The 25,355-nt window shown below is 44.3% G+C and overlaps 1 protein-coding gene across 7 annotated transcripts in view; it reads left to right on the top strand.

Moving 5' to 3' along the window:
* The window catches only part of MAP7D1 (MAP7 domain containing 1), a 110,260-nt gene that overhangs the window by 83,300 nt on the left and 1,605 nt on the right, over positions 1-25,355 (top strand). For 5 of the 7 annotated variants that reach the window (XM_070763720.1, XM_070763715.1, XM_070763721.1 and 2 more), the window contains 11 exons: positions 1,530-1,652; positions 2,262-2,401; positions 5,900-6,027; positions 9,039-9,274; positions 11,954-12,140; positions 13,755-13,914; positions 14,905-15,009; positions 20,585-20,638; positions 21,729-21,792; positions 22,518-22,626; positions 23,730-23,932. In XM_070763720.1, coding sequence (XP_070619821.1) covers positions 1,530-1,652; positions 2,262-2,401; positions 5,900-6,027; positions 9,039-9,274; positions 11,954-12,140; positions 13,755-13,914; positions 14,905-15,009; positions 20,585-20,638; positions 21,729-21,792; positions 22,518-22,626; positions 23,730-23,932 — 1,509 coding nt within the window. Of the gene's footprint in view, positions 1-1,529; positions 1,653-2,261; positions 2,402-5,899; positions 6,028-8,960; positions 9,275-11,953; positions 12,141-13,754; positions 13,915-14,904; positions 15,010-20,584; positions 20,639-21,728; positions 21,793-22,517; positions 22,627-23,729; positions 23,933-25,355 lie in introns of all 7 variants that reach the window. The other 2 variants (XM_070763716.1, XM_070763714.1) reach the window with 1 other exon arrangement.

Genomic DNA, 25,355 nt, shown 5'->3' with positions numbered 1-25,355 from the left:
GGAAAAATTCTGCAAGATGGGAAGATCATTATCACCTCGCTAGGACTGAAAAAACCTTTTAAGGAGGGAGTAGCAATGAAAACAAGCCTGCAAGCCAGGAAGAGCTGGGAAGTCAGCACCTCATTAGGGCTGGGGGAAAGGTTCGGAAAAGCTACATTTGGAGTATAAGATGCACCCCAATTTTCATCTTTTTTGGGGGGGGGTACGTCTTATACTCTGAAAAATATGGTAGTGACCATTCAAAATTGCAACATCATAGAAAAAGTGGCTTGTGATTGGTTTTCACGCTTATGACCCTTGCAAGCATCCCCATGGTCACATGATCAAAATTCGGACCCATGGCAAGTGGCATGTACTTATGACGGTTGCACTGTCCCAGCCTGGGGTCATGTGATCCGCATTCATAATCTTGCTAGCCAGCTTCCGACAAGAAAAGCCAATGGGTGAAACCAGATTTGCTTAATGACTAAATGTTGACTTAACAATTGCAGGGGTGGTGGGAAAGGTTGCAAAGTGGGGCAAAACGCACTTAACAACCGTCTTGCTTAGTGATGGAAATTTGAGTTGTTGGTTGTAAGTTGAGGACTAAGTCTAATCAATATTTCCTGTCCTTGGGCAAGCACAGGGCACACCTTCACTTTTTTCTTCCAACATCTTAAACCTGGTTCCTTTGTACCAGTCCTGCCTTCTACACTTGATTCAGCTAACCAGAATCTCATCTTAGCATCTAAGCTACAAGTTGTGGGGAGCACAGAGGTTCACATGGTTAGGATCCGCTGGCCTGACGATTGGCCAGTGTGTTTGAGACAAGATTGCTGCTGTGTGATGGGGTGAACTCCCGTCGCGTGCTCCATCCAGCAGTTCAAAGGTGGGCAAACATGAATAGGTACCACTTTGGTGGGCAGTCTCATGCGGACATGAAAAGATCTCTTAACTGGGCATCCCCTGGACAGTGGTGATGTCACTGGCTATCCTACTCAACCTGAAAGTGTTTTGATGCTCCTAACATACCTACTAGTAGGAGTAGTACCGTAGTAGCCACAAGTTTTGAGGAAGGAATTCGGAAAATTATTCTCATTGGACTCCTGTGGACTAGAAATCTAAGGAGTGCTTTGCAGTTCCGAATACTGGTCCAGCATGTTTGAGTGTTTGAGACCCGTTGCTGCCGTGTGATGGGATGAGCTCCCTTCGCTTACTCCAGTTCCTGCTGATCCAGCAAAAGTAGGCAAACGCAAATAGATAGATAGGTACCACTTTGGTGGGCAGTTTCATGGGGATATGAAAAGATTCCCTAACTGGGTGTCCCCCTGGGCAATGGTGATGTTACTCTCAACCTGAAAGTGTTTTGATGCTCCTAACATAGCTACGAGTAGGAGTAGCTACAAGTTTTGAGGAAGGGATTTGGAAAGTTAGTCTTGTTGCACTCCTCTGCAGACCAGAAATCCAAGGAGCAATGGAAGGCTGGTCCAGGATGAAACTGAGCCTACCAGAGCTTGGATTAACCAAAAACCTGGTTTTTCCTTCCCCAGATCGTAGTCTTCAACTTAGTGCTTGGGAGAGCAGTATCGTGGACCGGTTGATGACCCCAACTCTCGCCTTCTTGGCCCGCAGCAGAAGCGCTGTGACGCTAGCTGGAAATGGCAAGGAACAGGGTAAGTAGAATGATGTGAAGTGGTATCTACAGCAGGGGTCTTGATTGTTGGCAACTTTAAGACTTGTGGGCTTCAACTCTCAGAGATGGCTGAGGAACTCTGGGAGTTGAAGTCCACAAGTCTTAAAGTTGCCAGCGTACAAGACCCCTGATCTAGAGGAGGGCGGGATGCATTCACCAGCACCCCAAGCAAGCAACGATGATAGTAAAATAATGATGGGATTTGCAATTGCATCAGGTAAACGCTACTGTCTCATCCTTACATCAATCAGTTCGTTTTAGCTCTGTGTTTCGTGAACTCGGACGTTACATTGATGAACCAGGATTTGTGGCTTAGCATGTCATGCTTGGCTGATTGAATAAGACCAGAGTTCCCGAACATTTCCAGCGTTGCAGACTGGCGGGGAGGGAGAGAGCATGGTTCATGCTAGCTGCAAGCACACACCGCTCCATTTCCACCAGCAGCATACAGGAGTGCCTGCCACTTACACAAAGAGAGTGTGCATGCACATCCTTGCTTGTTACTTGCGCAAGTGAGCACAAACCGTCTTGTATTGCTAAACAACCTTAGAGAAGATTCAGACCTTCTGTTTTCATTCACTGCCAACAGTCCCCGTGTGCCCCCGCTCAGCCTCTGCCAGCCCTGTAAGCCCCTGCAAAAACCAGCGTGTACACCGTTGTGCTGAGCGACGGCGGCCAGCAACCAGCAGCCCCGATGTAACCCCCCGGAATAAGCCTCACGCCTCTCCTGTAAGTTGCTATGATTTCTTTTTTTTTTTAAACCATCCTGTTAATATATGTGCAAAGTAACCCTTGAATAACAAGGATAGGCACATGGAAACGTTTATGAGAGTAGTTATGATGAATAATTATTCAGCCAGGCACAGATACACTAACTTGTATTAAAGCTTACTTTTAGAAATAGCACAATCCAATAAACTGTCCAGGTCATACATGTAATAATAGTCAGAAAGAATGTCCATAGAATATCCAATTACTAAGTGTTCTTATCGGTTATCCGCGTCTTGCACAGTAAACAAAGATACCAAGGTGTAAACACAGCTTAGATACAACAGGGAACAGAATGTCTATGCTTGGCTGCATAGCTAGAGGTATAACAAGCAGGAAGAGGGAGATTGTGATCCCGTTATATAGAGCGCTGGTGAGACCACACTTGGAATACTGTGTTCAGTTCTGGAGACCTCACCTACAAAAAGATATTGACAAAATTGAAAGGGTCCAAAGACGGGCTACAAAAATGGTGGAAGGTCTTAAGCGTAGAACTTATCAGGAAAGACTTCATGAACTCAATCTGTATAGTCTGGAGGACGGGAGAGAAAGGGGGGACAGGATCGAAACATTTAAATATGTTAGCGGGTTAAATAAGGTTCAGGAGGGAAGTGTTTTTAATAGGAAAGTGAACACAAGAACAAGGGGGCACACTCTGAGGTTAGTTGGGGGAAAGATCAGAAACAACGTGAGAAAATATTATTTTACTGAAAGAGTAGTAGATCCTTGGAACAAACTTCCAGCAGATGTGGTTGGTAATTCTACAGTAACTGAATTTAAACATGCCTGGGATATACATCCTAAGATAAAATACAGGAAATAGTATAACGGCAGACTAGATGGACCATGAGATCTTTTTCTGCCATCAATCTTCTATGTTTCTATGTTTCTAATGTCAAAGAAAGCATATAGAGCCAGAGAGAGCTATGATCTCTAGCTCCCTCTTATGGCAACTTGCAACACAATCAACCAATCAGAAATAGCATACAGTTCAAACTACATACATGAACACAGTTAAATTTACATTCTTTAAATTATTTCTTCTTCCAGGGCTGAGGGGTTTCTTTGTTTTTCCAGTATTGCTCATAGGCCAGGCTTGCTCCAGTTATTATATGGTTTATCTGTTCTTGTCATATTTCTCATTAATGATTTCTAGAAGAAACAATTCTGGTTTCATATCTATGTTTTTATTTAATATTTCTTCCAGCCATATTTTAACCTGGTGCCAAAATTTCCTTGTTTTTATACACAACTACCACATATAATAGAAACAACCTTTCGTTGTTTTGCATTCCCAACATTTTTTTAACCATCCCAACTCTTTAGATTGGATGTTTCCCAACTCTGGCAACTTTAAGAATTCGATGCCCAGAAAGTTGCCAAGTTCGAGAAATGTTGCTTTAGATCTATGTCTTTATTCCCACCGAAGTTTCCTCTCTCCTGTTAGAAGCAACAGACTAGCAGATTTATAGTTTTAAATGCTGCAGTAGCTCAGCTTACCCCAACCTGCTGTCCCTTACTCCAGATGCAGTAATGACCTTGAGGGGGCTCAGGAAATTGCAGGAGTTTCATCCAATGGAAAATGAAAATTTTCTTCTCAGTGGTTGCTTTCCAGGATTTGCTTAATTCCTGGGGCTCCCAGAGTCTCCTTCCTTAATTAAACCTGAGTGCTGGCTTCTTAGGTCAGTGGTTCTCAACCTTTCCAATGCTGCGACCCCTTAATACAGTTCCTCATGTTGTGGTGATCCCCAAACATAAGTCTAGCGCCAATTCTACCAACAGAGCTTTAAGCTGATTGGCAGGAAGGTCAGAGGGACAGCCCCACCGTGAATGCCTGATTGGTCAAATTGTAAAAATATGTTCCAAGGAGCCAGAATAGAAGCTTTAGTTCCTAACACCATGGGGAATTTGTCTTTTTCCAGGGTCTTAGGTGACCCCTGTGAAATGGGCATCTTAGGGGTCCCGACCCCATGATGAGAACCACTGTCTTAGGTAGAAAGGGATGCCGGAATAGAATAGAACAGAACAGAATAGAATTCTTTATTGGCCAAGTGTGATTGGACACACAAGGAATTTGTCTTTGGTGCGTATGATTTCACTGTACATAAAAAGACAAGATAGATTCATCAAGAATCATAAGGTACAACACTTAATGATGGTCATAGGGTACAAATAAGCAATCAAGAAAAAATATTAATATAAATCTTATGGATAGAATAGAATAGAATTTTTATTGGCCAAGTGTGATTGGACACACAAGGAATTTGTCTTGGTGCATATGCTCTCAGCGTACATAAAATAAAGTATACATTTGTCAAGAATCATGTGGTACAACACTTAATGATTGTCATAGGGGTCAAATAAGCAATGAAGAAGCAATATTAATAAAAATCTTAGGATATAAGCAATAAGTTACAGTCATACAGTCAACATGGGAGGAAGTGGGTGAAAGGAATGATGAGAAAAACTAGTAGAATAGAAGTGCAGATTTAGTAGAAAGTCTGACAGTGTTGAGGGAATTATTTGTTTAGTAGAGTGATGGCATTCGGGGGGAAAACTGTTCTTGTGTCTAGTTGTCTTGGTGTGCAGTGCTCTGTAGCGACGTTTTGAGGGTAGGAGTTGAAACAATTTGTGTCCAGGATGTGAGGGGTCAGTAAATATTTTCCCCGCCCTCTTTTTGACTCGTGCAGTATACAGGTCCTCAATGGAAGGCAGGTTGGCAGCAATTGTTTTTTCTGCAACATGTTACAGTCATGCAGTCATAAGTGGAAAATATGGGTGATTGTTAGGAATGATGAGAAGATTAATAGTAGTGCAGACTTAGTAAATAGTTTGACAATGTTGAGGGAATTATTTATTTAGCAGAGTGATGGCATTTGGGGAAAAAACTCTTCTTGCGTCTAGTTGTTCTGGTGTACAGTGCTCTATAGCATCGTTTTGAGGATAGGAGTTGAAACTAATTATGTCCAGGATGTGAGCGGTCTGTGAATATTTCCATGGTCCTCTTTTTGACTTGTGCAGTATACAGGTCCTTAATGGAAAGCAGGTTGGTAGCAATTGTCTTTTCTAACTTGAAGTACGGGGGTGGGAGAGAGAGACTCCAATTCACCAAATGCTACATAGACCAGAGCTTTATATATTCAAACATGCTTCTGCTGTTGCCTGGAGAGATGGATGAAAACCAAATAGCTTTCAGTTGCTAAGCAACTGATTGTACAGATAGGTGGAGAAAGGTTGATCCAATCTGGCAGGTCTGGGACTTAAACACATCTTAAAGGGTTGGGAAATTCTGGAAGTTGGAGTCCATACATTATCATGATTGAGAAGCACTGTTTTCAACAACCCCCAGCTTTAAAGATGAAGTTCCTGTGAACTGATTTGGCCCGGAGTTCTGGAGAACTGCTTCTCTGCCAACGAAGTGGGTTCTGCTTTATGATTTTTTTCTTCTCCTATTCTCAGCATCAGAAAAAGAAAGAAAAGAAAGACAAGGATCGGGAAAACGCCCAAGAAAAGAGTGCCTTAGCCCTCCGCAAACGCCACTCTACGCCTTCTGGCCAGGCACGTCAGCTGCATGTACCTGAAGGAAGGTAAGAAGTCACAAGGATTTTGACCAAGACACAGAATTAATTTAGCACTGACTAATGGTCAAAGCAATGGAAACTGCAGTTTAATGTTTCCAAATGTAAAATAATGCACTTGGGGAAAAGGAATCCTCAATCGGAGTATTGTATTGGCAGTTCTGTGTTAGCACAAACTTCAGAAGAGAAGGATTTAGGGGTAGTGATTTCTGACAGTCTCAAAATGGGTGAACAGTGCAGTCAGGCGGTAGGGAAAGCAAGTAGGATGCTTGGCTGCATAGCTAGAGGTATAACAAGAAGGAAGAGGTAGATTATGATCCCGCTATATAGAGTGCTGGTGAGAACCCATTTGGAATACTGTGTTCAGTTCTGGAGACCTCACCTACAAAAAGATATTGACAAAATTGAACGGATCCAAAGACAGGCTACAAGAATGGTGGAAGGTCTTAAGCATAAAACGTATCAGGAAAGACTTAATGAACTCAATCTGTATAGTCTGGAGGACAGAAGGAAAAGGGGGGACATGATCGAAACATTTAAATATGTTTAAAGGGTTAAATAAGGTCCAGGAGGGAAGTGTTTTTAATAGGAAAGCGAACACAAGAACAAGGGGACACAATCTGAAGTTAGTTGGGGGAAACATCAAAAGCAACATGAGAAAATATTATTTTACTGAAAGAGTAGTAGATCCTTGGAACAAACATCCAGCAGACGTGGTTGATAAATCCACAGTAACTGAATTTAAACATGCCTGGGATAAACAAATATCCATCCTAAGATAAAATACAGAAAATAGTATAAGGGCAGACTAGATGGATCATGAGGTCTTTTTCTGCCGTCAGTCTTCTATGTTTCTATGTTTCTAAATGGGATTTGGGAAAGCAACTTTGCAATCATCTCTGATTATGGGAGATGTATATCAAAGATCATTTAAAAGGGGACAGAAGACTTAGATAAGATTGGAGTTAATTGCCAGGGGGATGGCTTGCTGGGAATGGATGCCATTGCTTGCATCTACTATTAATATTATTTTATACTTTTAATGTAGTCAAATAACTAAATCAACAAATATTATTTTCTGTTCCATTCCACTGCACCCCACTCCACTCCAATCCGTATCAAAATTGAAGATGACTATATGGATGAAGCTGCCAACCCAGAATACCTCTATTTGCAATAATGCCCCCCCCTCCAACCTCCCAACCCTCTTTATTAGGGTGATATTTCCATTTTGTACAATCTATCACAAGGGCTGTCAAAATTACAGTTACAGCAAAGGCATTGTTTCAATCATTCTGAGTTTTTGGACATAAATCAGAAAACCCAATGCTTTTGTTGCATCTAGGGCTGTGAAAGCAGCCTCCGTCTGCAACCCTTTAAAGCAGCTGAATCTGTTCCTAGGATTGCAATTATAAATTTTATAGGACTTCAGTGAAATGGACAATTATAAATTTTATAGGACTTCGCTGATCATTTCAAATGCTACTTCTGTTCAGTTTTCTCAAAAGACACCTTACAAATAATACTATAGAGGGATATAGCATTGCTTCCAGCTGTACGGATTCAGCTCCAGTGATCTTAGAAGCCGATGTCTTAGAAGAACTTGAACAATTAAAGATAAATAAGGCAATGGGTCCAGGTGGCATCCACCCCAGAGTTCTTAAAGAACTCAGATCTGTCATTGCTACCCCCCTGACTGATTTGTTTCACCAACCCCTGTTAACAGGAGATGTTCCTGAGGATTGGAGAATGGCCAGTGTTGTGCCTATCCACAAGAAGGGCAGTAGAGAAGAAGCTAGTAACTACAGGCCAGTTAGCTTGACATCAGTTATAGTTAAAATGATGGAGACTCTACTCAAAAAGAGGATAAATCAGCACCTAATAACTTATTGGACCCAAATCAGCATGGCTTTACTGAAGGCAAATCATGTCAGACTAATCTCATTGATTTCTTTGACTATGTCACAAAGGTGTTGGGGACACAATCTGAAGTTAGTTGGGGGAAAGATCAAAAGCAACATGAGAAAATATTATTTTACTGAAAGAGTAGTAGATCCTTGGAACAAACTTCCAGCAGACGTGGTAGATAAATCCACAGTAACTGAATTTAAACATGCCTGGGATAAACAGATATCCATCCTAAGATAAAATACAGAAAATAGTATAAGGGCAGATTAGATGGACCATGAGGTCTTTTTCTGCCGTCAGACTTCTATGTTTCTATTGTTTTTTTGAGACGGTATAATTTTTTTATTTTTCTCCACTTTAAGTTAAAACATACATGAATAAACACATCAACAATGCCTAACAATATATATGTATAGAATTTTCTTATCTTCTCAAATAAACCTAATGGAGCATCTTAGCTTTCTTTTTCCATTTAAACAATCATAGCTTCATCCCTTCCACATTTAAACTAATTAACAACTAAAAAAACATTTAAAATATAAAAATAAAAAATACAACTTCAATGCCTAACAATATGTATATTTATAATATTTTTTTAAAAAATATTATTGGGTTTTAGACTAATTAGTTATATTAATTGGATTAGGAAGTTTATATTGTTTTTTATATGTTGTAAACCACTCAAGTCCTTAGAGTGGGGCAGCATATAAATCCTAATAATAATAATAATAATAATAATAATAATAATAATAATAATAATAATAATAATAATAATAGTAATAGTAACAGTAACAGTAATTGTAACAGTAACAGTAATAGTAATAATAGAGATGATGATGATGATATACTAACTGATATTTGTGTTACATTATTATCTAGTAGTACTAGTTGTTGTGGGTTTTTATTTTATTTTATTTTTTTGCAGCATGTTGTTCCTGCTGTAAAATGATGTTAGATCCTAGACATCTAAATGATGTTAGATCCTCCCTGGACATTATATAATTGGAGACTTGTTTTGTCCACTTCTGCTCCAGGAAAGGTCTCCAGAATAGGACTGGCTCTTTCCCCCACCTTGTCTCTAATGTCATCTCCTCTATGCTTCCTGTCGGCAGCCCAAGCCCCAAACCCAAGCCACCCTTGCCGCCTGTGGCCAAACAGCGCCAAGCCTCGCCAAGCCCGGGACCCAGCATTTCACATCGGTCAAGCCTGGCTCACAGTGCCCAGTCTTCACCCAAGAGGCGAGTTCGCAGGGAGCCCGAGGGCCAGCCAAAGGCCCGTGAGCGCAAGAATGAAGTAAAGGCCACTTCTCCAGCCCTGGAGGCACCTGGGAACACTGAAACACCAGCAGGTGAGCCATCATTGGTCTTGGTTAATGCTGAATTGCAACCCATGACTGACACAGTCAAGTAAAAGAAGTGGTGGAAATTAAAAAGAATTAAGAATTGAATTTGAAAAATTATACAGGAATCCATTCAGAGTTATGATCAGCCCCTAAAAAGGAAATTTGCACCCTGAATTCAAAGGTCCAATGGTTGGCCACATGGCTGAATGTTGAGTGCTCAACAACAAGACTAAATTTACAGTAGTTTGCAGTCATGTGCCCATGTTTTACTAATATTTTCCTAAAAAGTGGCACTTCCAGTTTTCAGCAGAACCATGCCCATAAGGAACCACTGGTTTGCTTAAAGTCTTTGGAGAAGGGCGGCATACAAATCTAATAAATTATTATTATTATTATTATTATTATTATTATTATTATTATTATTAACCACAGATTCATTTTAACCATTGTGGTGATTTGCTTAATGACCACCACAATCATGTCCTAAAATTGGGTCTGTCGCATGATGGACTCAGTTTATGACTTTCACAACATACGGCCATAATGGGCAGGCTCTATAATGGTCGTATGTCAAGGACTACTGCATGCAGAGGGGGCTAGAGAACTGCACTGCAACATTACAGTCCTAATACAGGTGGGATTCAAAAGCATACAAAAGAAGGAAAAAAGCATGCTATATTCTGCCTTTCCTCCGATTGCTCAAGGTGGGGATGAAAGCTTCCAACTTTACATGGAGAAAGAAGCAAAGATAGCAAGGAATGCAAAAGAGACAATGAATGCAAATCTCAGTCAGGGGGAAAGAGGAAGTGTAAGGAAGAGGCTCAAAATAACAGTCCATAGATTTTCCATAAAAAACAGAGAATGGGAAGTTTCCGAAGGAAGCTCTAATTAATTCATGAGCCAAACTTCAAAAGAAATGTAGCCAATTCTGCCTCTGCCTGCCCCTCCCAATTTGCCTACTTGAAGCTAGTTTCAGTTTAGCAGGTGACAAATCAGCTGAGGGTCGGGAAGCTGATAAGAATAGCATTTAGACTTATATACCTCTTCACAGTGCTTACAGTCCTCTCCAACCCCCAACCATCTGGGTCCTCATTTTACTGACCTTGGAAGAATGGAAGGCTGAGTCAACCTTGAGCCTACTGAGATTTGATCTGCCAAAGTGCTGACAGACGGTGATCAGCAGAAGTAGCTTGCAGTACTGCACTCTAACCACTACACCACCGATAATTAGTTGTTTGACTTAACAGGCTCTTCCTTGTTTGATTCAAGGAGATAAATTGCTGGGAGTCAGAGGGCAAAGGGTGGGGCTACATTCAGTGTATAAGATGCACCCAAGTTTCCACCCTCTTTTGGAGAGGTGGGTAAAAAGGTGTGTCTTATATTCTGAAAAATACGGTACCCATGTTGGCAGGCAGAGAAACCCACCCCCCTCCTGCTGACTCCGGTAACCCAGAACACAATCAGTAAAAGTAACAATGGTAGAATGTGCTTTCAGTTAGTACAATCAGCCACTCCGTCAGCTCTTTCCCCCCCCCCTCCTGCTTATGGCAACTTGAGAGCTATGCAAGTTGAGTGTTATTATATTATGTGATAATCAAGTTTCAAAAGTCCTCATAGGTTCTGTTTCCCAACCTGGCCTGTCTCGTGGGGACATTATTATAATATCCACTCTGCAAAGTAAACTGAGATGGACTGCATGCAGAGCAGCCTCCTAAACTATCTCAGGTGAAGCTCAGGTGCCTTTTGTTTAGCTTGGATAGTATTTGTGGAGATTCTCAGTCATCCCGGTCATGGTGGTCCCAAAGGGGCTTTTTCAAGAGGCAACTGGACTTTCTGGTTTGTCTTTTATAGACCATTTTGCTAATCATCTCTAGAGCTCTTGGATGAGACGTGAAATGTCTTCAAAGAAAAACCAAAAAGTCCAGTTGCCTCTTCAAAAATGCCCCCTTGGCAGTAGCCAAGGTCTTGGTCTGGTCTTGGTTTGTTTGTTTGTTTGTTTGTTTGTTTGTTTGTTTGATTGATTGATTGATTGATTGATTGATTGATTGATTGATTGATTTACAGGCCACCCTTCTCGCAGACTCAGGGCGGCTTACAGGATAAAATATAAACAAAGATAAAATTGTACAATACAATTAAAACATTAAGAAAAGTAGACATAAAACCTAATGTAAAGCAATCAATCATTCCTCATTCGTACTACTGGCTGGAGCGGCCCCCGGCCTGCTGGCAAGTGTTTTTAACACTTTTCAGAAGGCGAGGAGCATGGGGGGGGCAGTATGAACCTTGGGGGAGAATTGGTTCCAAAGGATCAGGGCCACAACAGAGAAGGCTCTTCCCTGCGGATCCGCCAGTCGGCATTGTTTGGCTGATGGAACCCAGAGAAGACCAACTCTGTGAAACCTGACCGGTCGCTGGGACACGTGAGGCAGAAGACAGTCCCGTAATAATCTGGCCCAATTTGAGGGGAGGGGCTCTTAGTTTAGCAATAACTTAGCCTCAGCTTAAGAGCATTGTGTGAGTGCAGCCCTGGTGATTATTCAAAAATCACTGAAGAAACCATCACTGGGTTGCCTTAACCGTCCCAGAGCCTAATTCCAATCAAGCCAAGCTACAACTGCCTGGGTGGAGATACTGATGGGCAAGTGGAGGAAACGGCCTAAACCTGTGTTTGCCTTTCTATAGAAGTCACTGCCCCCTCGGGGGCTGCCAGCCCGATGCCGCCACCTCCTCCCTCAACGCCAGGCAAACCGATGGCCGGCACCACAGACCGAGAAGAAGCAGCTCGATTGCTGTCTGAGAAACGGCGGCAAGCGCGGGAACAGCGGGAGAGGGAGGAACAGGAACGGAAGGAGCAAGAGGAGCTGGAGCGGTGAGTTTTCCAGTGGAGATGAAGCAAGGTTTCTAGCCCTCATGGATGCTATTTCCACCACCACCCCGCTTGGAGAGTTGGGCACAATGAGCCTTCAAGTGACCAGCCAGACTGCCATCCCATCTCATTTTAGGTCGAGTGTTTCCACCCTTAGGGCAGGGGTGAAGTGCTACTGCTTCGGCCCAGTACTGGCAAACTGGTAGCAGCAGCTGCCGGTGGTTCAGAGAAATGGCAGCGGTGGCAGGGTGAGGTTCAACCCACCTACCGGAACATCGCTGTTTTTTTAACTTTTGCACATGCGCAGAGGGTGAAATAGTGTGTGCGACAGTGGCAAATCAGGCGCTTCTGAACCGGTAGGGAAGATAGATTTCACTGGTGGGCAGGTGACTCCACCCTTGGCAACTTTAAGACTTGTGATTAAGCTTAAAATGATAAATATTTTTTGGATTGTTAGGAGAACGATTCATTATTAGCAAAACAAATGGTATAAGGAACACAAAGATATGTAACCTTGAAGATGAATATTATTTGGATTCGGGTGAGATTTAGAATTAGTTATTTTATGCCACCAAAATAAGATAGTTTAAGAGAATGGAATAAAAACTAAAGATGGATTTCGGAGCTTGCTCCCCACTAGAAAAGATACAAATTCAAGTTATTTTTAAAAGAAGGTACAAATTGAATATTAAACATGTGGATCTACTATTGGAGGATGGTTTTTAGTTACTAAGAAAGTAAACAAAGACGAGAAGGAGATATTACGGCCTAGATTTAAGAAGCAAAAATATTTTATTAAACACAGGAAGATATATTAATAGCAAATTTAAATAGAAAATAATTGTTATCTGGATGACGAAATTAGAAAAGGAGGTAAATGATGCATACCGAAAGCAAATAGATATGGAATGAAGAACTATTACTGATTATATGTGGTGATTGATATACGCTTTTCATATTGTATGGTATTGACGGTATATGATATTATGTAGAATTAGATTAGAACTGCCCCCACCCTCCTTGCGTAAGCTACTTAAAACCCACCTCTGCCGCCAGGCATGGGGGAATTGAGATACTCTTTCCCCCTAGGCCCTTACAATTTCATGTATGGTATGTCTGTATGTATGTTTGGTTTTTTTATATTAATGGGTTTTTTAATCATGTTTAGTATTTATTGGATTATTATTGTACATTGTTTTATTACTGGTGTTAGCCGCCCTGAGTCTCCGGAGAGGGGCGCCATACAAATCCAATAAATAAATAAATAAAATAAAATGTGCGTATGGAGGAAAAAGGAAAATAAAAAACTTTTCTCCAAAAAAGAAAGAACTTGTAGACTTCAATTCCCAGAATTCTGGGAATTCTAAGTCTTAAAAGCTGCCAGGATTGGGGACCCCTGCCTTAGGGAAGTGATGAGCTACTCAACCGAGAATGGGTAAAACAAGATGCCAACATGGAACACATGCAGAGTTTTATTTTCTCTTTGCATGATCTGAGTTTAGCTTCTGGAATGCAAGCGTATTGCTTCCGGAGCAGGCTAAAATGCCTTTAGCGGGTGTTTTCCCGTCTTCATTGTTGTGGTTTATGCTTCAACATTGACTCTTGTTCCCCCGGCAGACGCCAAGCGGAGGAGCGGGCTCAGCAAGAAGCCAGAGACCGCCTGCAGCAGCAGGTTGAGCTGGCCAGGCAGGAGGAGGAGCTGGCCCGCCAGGAGGAGCAGGAAGCCCAGGAACGGGCCCAGGCGGAGCAGGAGGAACAAGAACGGCTGCAGAAGCAGGTGTGTTGTGACTTGGGGGCATTGGTCCTAACCAGAGGTGGGATTCAGCAGGTTCTGGCCGGTTCCAGAGAACCAGTAGTGGAAATTTTGAGTGGTTCTGGAGAACTACCACCTCCGACTGGCCCCACCCCCCAACTATTCTCTGCCTCCCGAGTCCCAGCTGATCGGGAGGAAATGGGGATTTTATTATTTATTTATACCATATACAGTGTTCCCTCGATTTTTGCGGGTTCGAACTTCACGAAAAGCCTATACCACGGTTTTTCAAAAATATTCATTAAAAAATACTTTGCAGTTTTTTCCCCTATACCACGGTTTTTCCCGACCGATGATGTCATATGTCATCACCAAACCTTCGTCCGCCTTTAATAAATATTTTTTTAAATAAACTTTAATATATAAACATGGTGAGTAATAATCTAAATGGTTGCTAAGGGAATGGGAAATTGTAATTTAGGGGTTTAAAGTGTTAAGGGAAGGCTTGTGATACTGTTCATAGCAAAAACTAGTGTATTTACTTCCGCATCTTTACTTCGTGGAAATTCGACTTTCACGGGTGGTCTCGGAACGCATCCCCCACGAAAATCGAGGGAACACCGTATACTCAAGTATAAGTCGACCCGATTGTAAGTCGAGGCACCTACTTTTGCCCCCAAAATTGGGAAAATTTATTGACTCGAGTATAAGTCGAGGGTGGAAAATGCAATGACTACTGGTAACTTACAAAAATGGAAACCAATAAAATTACATCAATTGAGGCATCAGTAGATTAAATGTTTTAGAATATTTATTTCAAAGAAAACCAGTAAACTAGCTTCTGCAGAAGGCCCAGGAAAGGAAGTGGGACTTTCTGAGTCAGACACAAATACCCCGCTCCTATGGAGTGGGTGTCTGACTCAGGAAGTCCCACTCCCTCTCCTGGGCCTTCTGCAGAAGCTGGAAACGGGGGTGAGGGTTGCGGGGGCTCACCTCTCCTCTCTTTCCTGGCAGAAGGAGGAAGCCGAGGCCCGGGCCCGGGAAGAGGCTGAACGCCAGCGAGTGGAACGAGAAAAACATTTCCAGAGAGAAGAACAAGAACGGCTGGAGAGGAAGAAGGTAAGAGGGTTGCACACACACACACACCCCGGAATCAGAGGTGGGTTGCTCCCGGTTCTTAGAACCCGTAATGCTGGCGGTTGGGAGGCTCCGCCCACTTGCCCAGGATGTTTCTGCGCAGAATCGCTAGTAAAGGCTGCCGCCCAGCATCCCTGGTTGGCTGCACCTGCAGTGCTGCGGCAATGAATCATGCAAGATGTGGACATCTCCATTCATTCATTCATTCATTATTTATTTATTTATTCGATTTTTATGCCGCCCTTCTCCTTAGACTCAGGGCGGCTTACAACATGTTAGCAATAGCACTTTTTAACAGATCTAGGCTATTGTCCCCACAATCCGCGTCCTCATTTGACCCACCTCGGAAGGATGGAAGGCTGAGTCAACCTTGAGCCGGTGATGAGATTTGAACCGCTGACTTACAGATCTACAGTCATCTTCAGTGGCCTGCAGTACAGCATTCTACCTGCTGCACCACGCCGGCTCACTTCCTAGGGACTCTATAAATAAAACAGAATAAAACTCTATAATAGTTTTATTCCGTACAGAAGAAAGGCCGCTTGGGGATTTGCTTCCAAAGCATACATGTTAATAGGATTATGTTTTTTAATTAAGATTTTATAGTTTAGTTTGACTTCTTTTTACTGCCTTTGTAATTTTTATACTGTTGTAAGGCCCCCTGAGTCCTTGGGGATTGGGCGGCATAGAAGTAAAATAAATAAGTCAAGCCAGCAAGCCAGTACGGTGGTACCTCTACTTAAGAACTTTTCTAGATAAGAACTGGGTGTTCAAGATTTTTTTGCCTCTTCTTAAGAACCATTTTCTACTTAAGAACCCAAGCCCAAAAAAATTTCCCAGGAAATTTGAGAGCGGCATGAAGGCCCAGCCAGTTTCCTGCCATTCCCCCTGGGTTTCTGTCTCTGGTGCAGTGTATGGGAGGCAGCCTCGCGCTGGATGTACGGGAGGTGTGTGCTCCTCTTCGCTACCTCAGAGTCCCTTTTTTTTTTAAGCCTTAAAGTTTTGGATTTCTTTGATTCCCCTCACCTTCTTCCTTCGGCAGCGACTGTCCTCCTCCTCCTCTTCTTCCTCTTCCTCCTCCCACCCAAATTCCAAGCTTTTATTTCTTTCCTAATGGGTTTGCACACATTATTTGCTTTTACGTTGATTCCTATGGGAAAAAATGGCTTCTACTTACAAACTTTTCTACTTAAGAACCTGGTCTCGGAACGAATTAAGTTCTTAAGTAGAGATACCACTGTACCTTATACAGGTTTCTGACAAGCAAAATCAATGAGAAAAGCCGGAGTTGCTTAATGATTTCATGATTCACTTAGCAACGGCAGTGATTTGCTTAAAAACCATGGATCATACAATTGAGTGCAATTCACTTAACAACCATCTTGCTTTGGTGATGGAAATTCTGAAGGTTTGGAAGAGCTCGCCCCTACATTTTGCCTGGGTGAACCTTTCAGATTTGAAAAAAAAAAATTTGCAGAATGGTCTAGTACAGGGGTCTCCAAGCTTGGCAACTTTAAGATTTGTGGACTTCTACTCCCAGAGTTCCTCAGCCCAATTCTGGGAGCTTTGGCTGAGGAATTCTGGGAGTTGAAGTCCACAAGTCTTAAAGTTGTCAGGGTTGGAGACCTCTGTTCTGGATTACATTTGAACCCCTTCAGATCATTCTGCTTACCTTGCTACTTGCCATTGCCGGCTAATGTTATAGTGCTTCTGCTGCGGGCCAAGAAAGTGAGAGTTGGGGTCTTCAACCAGTCCACGATACTGCTCTCCCAAGCAGGGCCGCCATCAGGAATTTTGGGGCCCCATACAGCCTAAGTGTCTGGGGTCCCCCTCCCTTCTTCCTTCCTTCCTTCCTTCCTTCCTTCCTTCCTTCCTTCCCTTTTTCTTTCTTTTTTCTCTTTTGGTTTTTTTTCCCTTCCTTCCTTCCTCTTTCTTTCTTTCTTTCTTTCTTCTTTTTATTTCTTTCCTTTTTTCTCTTCTTTTTCTTTTCCCTCCCTCCTCCCTCCCTCCCTCCCTCCTTCCTTCCTTCCTTCCTTCCCTTTTAAATTTTCAAACTGTCTTCTTCATATTCCTGGCTGAGGAATTCTGAAAGCTGCAGTCAACTGTCTTCAGCCATTGTCCAGCCCTGTGCTATGGACCCCTCCCTCCACCCCCTGAAGAGGCCAGGGGCTTCTTTCCAAAGCCAGTGGCAGTGATGCCAGAACCCCCTTCCCTGGGGATGGGAGCGGGGGGGGGGCTCCACTGGTCTCCCTTGACAAGACCTTCCGCAACACATCAGCCCTGCTGGGCAGGCCTCTTAGCCCCACCAAAGAAATGGGGGTTAAGGAAGACCCCACCTCCCACCTTGCCCCAAACACTGGCACTCTGCATAACCCATGCGGGGGCTTTGGCTTCCCCTCTGCAGAACAGAAGCTGGGGACCTCTCCCTCCACATACACCGGATCCCTATGGCCCATCCGAGGGCTGGCAAAATAGGTGTGCCCCCCCACCTGCTTTTCTATCTCTCTCTCTCTTTCTCTCTTTCTCTCCCTCTCTTTTTGTCTCTCTTTCTCTCTCTACTTTTCTTTCTTTTTCTCTTTTTCTCTCCCTTTCTCTCTCTTTTTCTCTTTTTCTCTCCCTTTCTCTCTCTTTCTCTTTATATCTTTCTCTCTTTTTTCTCTCTCCCAACCTCTCTCTTTCTCTTTCTATCTCTTTCTCTCCCTCCCTCTCTCTTTCACTTTCTCTACCTCTTTCTCTCCCTCTCTCCCCTTCTCTCTTTCTTTCTCTTTCTCTTTCTCTCCCTCCCCCTCTCTCTTTCTCTTCCTCTTTTTATCTCTCTTTCTCTCTTTTTTCTCTTTTATCTCCCTTTCTCTCTTTCTCTCTCTCTTTCTCTCCCCCTCTCTTTGTCTCTTTCTATCTCTTTCTCTCCCTCCCTCTATCTTTCTCTTTTTATCTCTCTCTCTTTCTCTCTCTCTCTTTCTCCCCCTTCTCTCTGAAGTGGGGAGGGCCGGGTTGGCACCAAGGGAGCTCGAGACGGGGTGCAAAAGCAAACTACTCTGCTGGCCCAGGCCCACATCGGAAGGAAGGAAGGAATGGTAAAAGGGGCGATCAAGAGAGGAATGGGTGAATGAATGGACGGAGGGTGGGAAGGAAGGAAGGAAAGAGGGAAGGGACAGGAACAGAGGAAGGGTGCAAAGAAAGCAAGGAAAGGTGTGAAAGGGGAGAGTAAGAGAAGAAGGAGTGAAAGAAGGGAATGAGGGAGGAAACAAGGGAGGAAGGAGAAGGAAAGCAAGAAATGGAGGGAGGAAGGAAGGAAGGAAAGAAAGAAAGGGGGAAGGGACAGGAACAGAGGAAGGAAGCAAGGAAACTTATGAAAGGGGAGAGTAAGAGAGGAAGGACTGAAGGGAGGGAGGGAGGGAAGAAGGTAGGAAGGAGAAAGAAAAGAAGAAATAGAGGAAGGGAAGGTAAAAGAGAGAAAGAAAAAGAGCAAGAAAGAAAGCAAGAAAGAGAGAAAGAAAGAATGAAAGAGAAATAAAAATAGAGAGGGGGAATGAAAGAAATGGAAGGAGGGAAGGAAGGAGAGAAAGAAAGAGAAAGAAAGAAAGAGAAAGAAAAAAGAATGAAAGAGCAAGAGAGCAAGAGAGAAAGAGAAAGAGAGAAAGAAAGAAAAAAAGAAAGAAAGAAAGAAAGGCAACTTCAAAGAAAGGCTCACTGAGCATCTCTCACTCTCTCTCTCTTTCTATCCCTCTTTCTTTCTCTCTCTTCCTTTCTATCTCTCCTCTTCCTTTCTCTCTCCTCTCTCTCTCCCTCTCTTTCTACCCTCCTTTCTCTTCTTTCCTTCTCTCCCTCCCTCCCCTCCCTCCCTCCTTCCTTCCTCTCCATTTCTCTTTCCCTCCCTCTCTTTCCCTTTTCTTTCTTTTGGTCCACTTCTCTCTCTCTCCGCTTCTCCACTTGCCTCCCCCTCGCGCCTCGCCCTTCCCACCCGGCCACCCGCGCGCGCTTACCAGCAGCAGGAATTCAAGTAAGCCCAAAAGAAGCCATTGGCTCCGGGCGGCGTTCATGGCCCCCCCGAACCCCCAGCCCAGCTGGAGCTCCCTCTCGTCGCCGCCATCTCCCTGCGACTGCCTGCGGCCGCTGCAGCCCCCCCTCCCACCGGGCCACAAAGGACATTTGCCGCCGACGCCAGTGAAGCTTCAGCTGGGCAGGGCGCTGCCGGTACTTCCCTCCTGGGGCTCCCGCTCGCAGCTGTCCCCCGGCTTCTGCTCGATGCCGCGGTTTTCGGCGCTGTCCTGCTGTGCCCCAAAGACGGAAGGCGGGAAAAAGGCGAGAAGAATGGAGCTCTCCTTCTTCCTGCCTTCCGTCTTTGGGGCCCAGCAGGACAGCGCCGAAAACCGTGGCATCGAGCAGGAGCCAGGGGACAGCTGCGAGCGGGAGCTCAGTGCAAGGAGCCGCTGACTGCGGGCCCCAATTTGCCCGGGGCCCGGTAGCGCGCTCCCTGTAGTACCCGTCTATCGGCGGCCCTGCTCCCAAGCACTAAGTTGAAGACTACGATCTGGGGAAGGAAAAACCAAGTTTTTGGTTAATCCAAGCTCTGGTAGGCTCAGTTTCATCCTGGACCAGCCTTTCATTGCTCCTTGGATTTCTGGTCTGCAGAGGAGTGCAACATTTCCAAATCCCTTCCTCAAAACTTGCAACTACTCCTACTCGTAGATATGTTAGGAGCATCAAAGAACTTTCAGGTTGAGAGTGACATCACTGTTGCCCAGAGGATGCCCAGTTAGGGAATCTTTTCATATCCCCATGAAACTGCCCACCAAATTAGTACCTATCTATCTATTCATGGTTGCCCACTTTTGAACTGCTTGATCAGCAGGAGCTGGAGCAAGCGACGGGTGTTCACCCCATCACACAGCAGCAATCATGTCTCAAACACACTGGCCAATCGTCAGGTCAGCATCCTAACCTCTGTGCTCCCCACAACTTGTAGCTCAGATGCTAAGATGAGATTCTGGTTAGCCGAACCAAGTGTAGAAGGCAGGACTGGTACAAAGGGACCAGGTTTAAGGCGACGGGAACTCACCTCATCGCATGGCAGCAACAGACCTCATACACTCAGGCATGCTGGACCAACCTTCCAGTGTTCGGAGCTGCAAAAGGCTCCTTGGATTTCTGATCTGGAGAGGAATCCAAAGACATTAACTTTCCAAATCCCTTCCTCAAACTTGTAACTACTATGGTACTACTCCTACTAGTAGGTATGTTAGGAGCATCAAAGCACTTTCAGGTTGAGTGGATTAGCCAGTGACATCACCATTCACCCAGGGGACACCCAGTTAGGGGATCTTTTCATGTCCCCATGAAAATGCCATTTAACATGGTACCTATCTATCTACTCGCGAGACTCCTGGTCTTGCATCCTTACGCCATAACGAAACATCCAAATAATGCCCAAAATAATTTAACCGTTTTATAAATCAGACTTCCCCCCTCCTGCTGTGACTGATGAGGCAGCAAACTTTTGCAGTTGAGCAGGGATATTTTGTGACCACCTGTTCATCTTTTTTTCCCCTCCTTGCAGCGCCTGGAAGAGATCATGAAACGGACACGAAAAGCCGAGGGAGCTGATTCAAAGGTGATTAATTTTCCTGGTCTTTTCCAACAAATGACCTGCTCTTCCTGGCCTTAGATAGGGTGATGCCTCCCAGGAGAGGAAGCACATGGCAGCCCTTCTTCTGAATGAACCAGGAGCACCATTCAGCCTGCCACAACTCTTAAACCTTGACGCACAGCTGCCTCACAGATGTTTTGGATCCATCTCTTCTGCTGTGTCCCTCTTATCATAAGACAACATTGAGTTTCTGGAATCCCACCTCTCAGGGTTTTGCAGATGCCCAGAAAAAATGGACAGTCTTCCTTCCAAACCGGATCAGTCACCGGGACCAGTCACAGGAGAATTACTTTTCTGACATTTATGCAGGGGTGAAATTCAAAATTTTTCCCTATTGGTTCTGTGGGCGTGACTTGGTGAGTGTGGCAGGGGAAGGATACTGCAAAATTTGCATTCCCTCCCCACTCCTGGGGGAAGGATACTGCAAAATCCCCATTCTCTCCCCTCTCCTGGGGCAATTCAGAAGTAATGTTTGCTGGTTCTCCAAACTACTCAAAATTTTCTGCTACCGGTTCTCCAACGATTTTATCCCTGGATTTATGCACAGTAGTACCTCTAGATACGAGCTGCTCCACATGCGAGTATTCCAAGTTATGAGCTGCGACACGAGCGAAATTTCTGTTCGATACCCGAGCTCAAGTTCGGGATAGGAGCCGAAGGTGGCGCAAGAATCTCCTTGCTTCCAGTTATCTCGGCGCGAAAAACAAAGTCTAAAGGCATTCGTTCGAGATGCGAGTTGATCGACTTATGAGCTCGGGTCTGGAACGAATTAAACTCGTATGTCGAGGTACCACTGTAGTCCAAAGCACACATTCTAGGAGAGAGAATTTCCCCAAGGATGGGTTCCAGCATGAGTCCAAAAGCTCAGAAGTCAGAATCTCTGGTCACCCGTAACCGACCCAACATTATCCTGGGACCAATGTATTTGCTTTCATTTGTGAGTCTTCCTTCCTTCTATAAGAAGATAGCAAGCATGGAGGGCTTCTTCTGCCAACATACTGGTTGAAGACCTACTCCCTTCTCACCTAATGTATATCCCACTCCTTTTTTGCAGAAAAAAGAGGACAAGAAGATGGTGAATGGCAAGGAAGAGAAGCAAGAGGATGGAATGAGTCCTGGTGAGAATCCCGTTCGGCTTCCTTTTAAATATACTGTTCAGTGCTTGGCAGCTAGCACATAATGATAATGATAAAGATAATAATAATAAAAATAAAAATAATAATTTATTATTTTTGTATGCCGCCCCTCTCCGAAGACTATTTACCACCATGATTGCAGCAACCCCCAGGGTCACCATTTGTGACCTTCTCAGCTGGTTTCCGACAAGCAAAGTCAACAGAGAAACTGGATTCGCTTAATGCCCGATTCGTTTAACACCAATGTTTCACTTAACAACTATGGCAAAAAAAATCAGTTGTGACTCAGTTAATAACCATCTTGCTTAGCAATGGAAATTCTGACTGTAGATGTGGTCATACATTGAGGACTACCTATTTCTCTCCTTTTTAAATGAACTCAATGCATAGAACGCACCGTGGATGAATAGAGATTCATTTTGGGTGCCATTGAGAAATCCAGCTTTCTTTTTGGGGGGAGGAGGAGGTTCTAGGTTTCTGGGCCTCTAGGGCAGTGGCCCCCAATTTTTGGTCACCAGGCACCAGTTCAGGGGTGAAATGCTCCCAGTTTGCTCAGGCCCAAAATGAGCGGGGGAAGTCGCATGCACAGAGATGGGAGAACGCAGGAGGGAGCGTGCACTTTTGTTGTTGTTTTCGGCATAAAATAACAAAAGGGTTAGTCATCACTGCTCTAGGGTGCTTGACAGAAGGTTATTTTCCATTTTCAGATGGTAAGAAATACCTTGGAAGTCTCCCCAAGGAAGAAGAGCTGCCCGAGATGCAACCCCCAAGCCCAGCCGGTCGCAAAGGGCTGAGTCCAGAGGGCCTGCAGCACAGGTATATAAAGAGTGGGAAAAGCAGGTCGGAACATGACAGGAAAGCCATGGCAGGCACCTTCCCAGCATCCCCTTCTTTCTTGGTATACCAAGATAAAACGTCTCCCTCAAGTGGAGCGTCACATGTCATAGTCTAGGCCAGGGGTGTCAAACTCAATTTCATTGAGGCCCACATCAGGGTTGTGTTTGACCTTCGAGGGGTGGGGTGGGCGTGAGCAGGGTGGGCATGGGCAGCTCGGCATCACTCCTGTCGGAGGCACCGGTGGTAGGCTGAACACTCTGCCAGCAAAAATAGGCTCCCAAGGTTCATTTTTGGCTGCCGTGACCTCCTGCAAGCCTCTGCCAGTGAAAAGGGAACTCAGGAAGGCCGCACGGTGTTAAGGGGTGTGCAGAGTGATCTCTGAGTTGTCAAAGATGCAGGTGCACAAAGGAACAGCTGACAGTCCAGACATATGAGTAATGGTTCAGTCATACAAACCAGATACATTAAAGTGTATAAAATATTATTTATTTTGGCAAATATCTTAGTCACGTTGAACAGTCCAGTCATGTACACAGTTAAATCAGTCAGTAACTCTCTATGCATTAACAATATTATAAGTCTTACTTGTTCAGCTTACAAATTACTTACAACAGCAATCACAGAGAAGTAGCAGTGAGATTCAGAGAGAGACAGAGAGAGAAAATCACATCTCTGGCTCCCTCTTATGGCCAATCCACAACACTAACTCTTAAAGCTATAATGTTTCAATACATTTAAGCATACATTGTTAGTTTGTTTTATGTATTACCAAACCCAACCAGTTAATGTACATAGTACTAACAATTGCTTGCTCCAAGTTCCTCCTGATTGGCTTCTTCCCTCCTTCTTCCCCTCTTTGTTCCTACCTTCCCAAGGCCAGGTTAAAATTCCTTACGCTAATAATGCTGGGAAGAACTCTTGGGGCTAAAACAATGGGGGTTTTTGTGTGGATACCTGCAAAGGTCTCTCCAGGATGTCCTCCCTTCTGCCCACCTTTGTCTCCCTTCCCGTCTCCCTGAGGGACGTTTGTGATGCTGTGACCTTCACCTTCTCTCTCCCTCCACCTCTCTTTTCCACTGCAGCTCCCCCATCAACCCCACCCTGGCCCTGGTGAATGGCCTGCAGTCCAGCAAGCATGAGAACGGCTTCCCCTCTCCCCAGGAGTCTAGCGGACGTGAGCACCCTGCAGGGTCTGGGCTAAGCGTGGCTGATGAGCCCATCCTGCCTTTTGCCAACAAGGAGCCCTTCCTCAACAAGGCAGTGGCCAAGGCGCCACAGGTCACAGGTAAGGCATCCTCCAGTTCTCCAGCAAGGAGCACCTTCTGGTGGATGAACTGCAGACTCCCAGGAGCGAGGGTCCACATACCAGGGGCCACAACCATTCTGATTCAGGCTAGTCAGATGATAGTTGAATAATTTGCTTCTCAGACACTTAATGTTCAAACAGTAACACTTCTATTTATTTCCTCTACTTCATTCTAGTACAATACAATTCTGTGATGCAGCAGAATTACTTTTGATTTTTCCCATGATAAACTAGATCATTTATCTTTATAATTGCTTCACTGACTGCTAGAAGGCATTCCTTAATTATTTGACTGGTTTCTGCTGATTAGAAAGGTAATAAGAAGGCAATAACTCACATCCCGGAACTCCCAGGCAGGATTCCATGTTGGCTGGATGTCAGATTGACATAAGCAGCTACTGCTTCTGTCCAATTCCGGCATGATGTAATTAATTAATTAATTGACTACGCTGTAAAATGCATCTCAAAATTTCTTCCCACTAACGTTTCTGACCTTTTCTGCTGCCTTCTGAATTTTGGCTCAATCCATCTCAAATCCTCACAGCTGGAACTGTCTGAAGACACATCTGTTTGCAGGCTTTCACTCAAAAGCTGCTCCCCCATTTCAACTTCACCTTCACTAAAATTCTGTTCATCTCCTAAAGCAGGTAAATTGACAGGTTCCATTTCACCTTCCCCCTCTGAAACTGAGCTTTCCAACGGCAGGGAGCACACACAACAGGAATCAGGGGCAAACTCAGCCCAGTACGGAACTCTTTGGCGTTACAACCACAATAGGGACTGGGAATTTCCATGGCTAAGAAAGGTGGCGGGTGAAGTGAGTCATGCCCGGTTTTACGACCTTTTATTACCAAATTTTAAGCCATTGTTCAATGAATCACACCATCCTTAAGTGAATCCAGCTTTTCTGTTGACTATGCTTGTCGGAAGCTGGCTGGAAAGGTTGCCAATGGTGATCATGTGATCCCCAGCATCCTGGCAGCTGTCGTGAATCCATGCTGGTTGCCCAAGCGACTGTCATTAAGTGCTAGAACCATTTTAAAGTTATTGTAAAACCAAACATCCCTACAAACAAACATAGCATGCATAGAATTGTAAAGGCCTAGGGGGAAAGAATATCTCAGTTCCCCCATGCCTGACAGCAGAGGTGGGTTTTAAGGAGCTTACGAAAGGCAAGGAGGGTGGGGGCAATTCTAATCTCTGGGGGGAGTTGGTTCCAGAGGGCCGGGGCCGCCACAGAGAAGGCTTTTCCCCTGGGCCTCGCCAAACAACATTGTTTTGTTGACGGGACCTGGAGAAGGCCCATTCTGTGGGACCTTATTGGTCGCTGGTTGCTCTCTCTCTCTAGAATGTCAATGTCTTTTTTGTAGTGTGGTGACCAAAACTGGATGGAGTACTCCAG

The sequence above is a fragment of the Erythrolamprus reginae genome, chromosome 11 (assembly GCF_031021105.1).
Source record: "Erythrolamprus reginae isolate rEryReg1 chromosome 11, rEryReg1.hap1, whole genome shotgun sequence".
In the NCBI taxonomy this organism is placed as follows: Eukaryota; Metazoa; Chordata; class Lepidosauria; order Squamata; family Dipsadidae; genus Erythrolamprus; species Erythrolamprus reginae.
The sequence above is the reverse complement of the archived record's forward strand: the minus strand, read 5'-3'. Positions and strand labels throughout refer to the sequence as shown.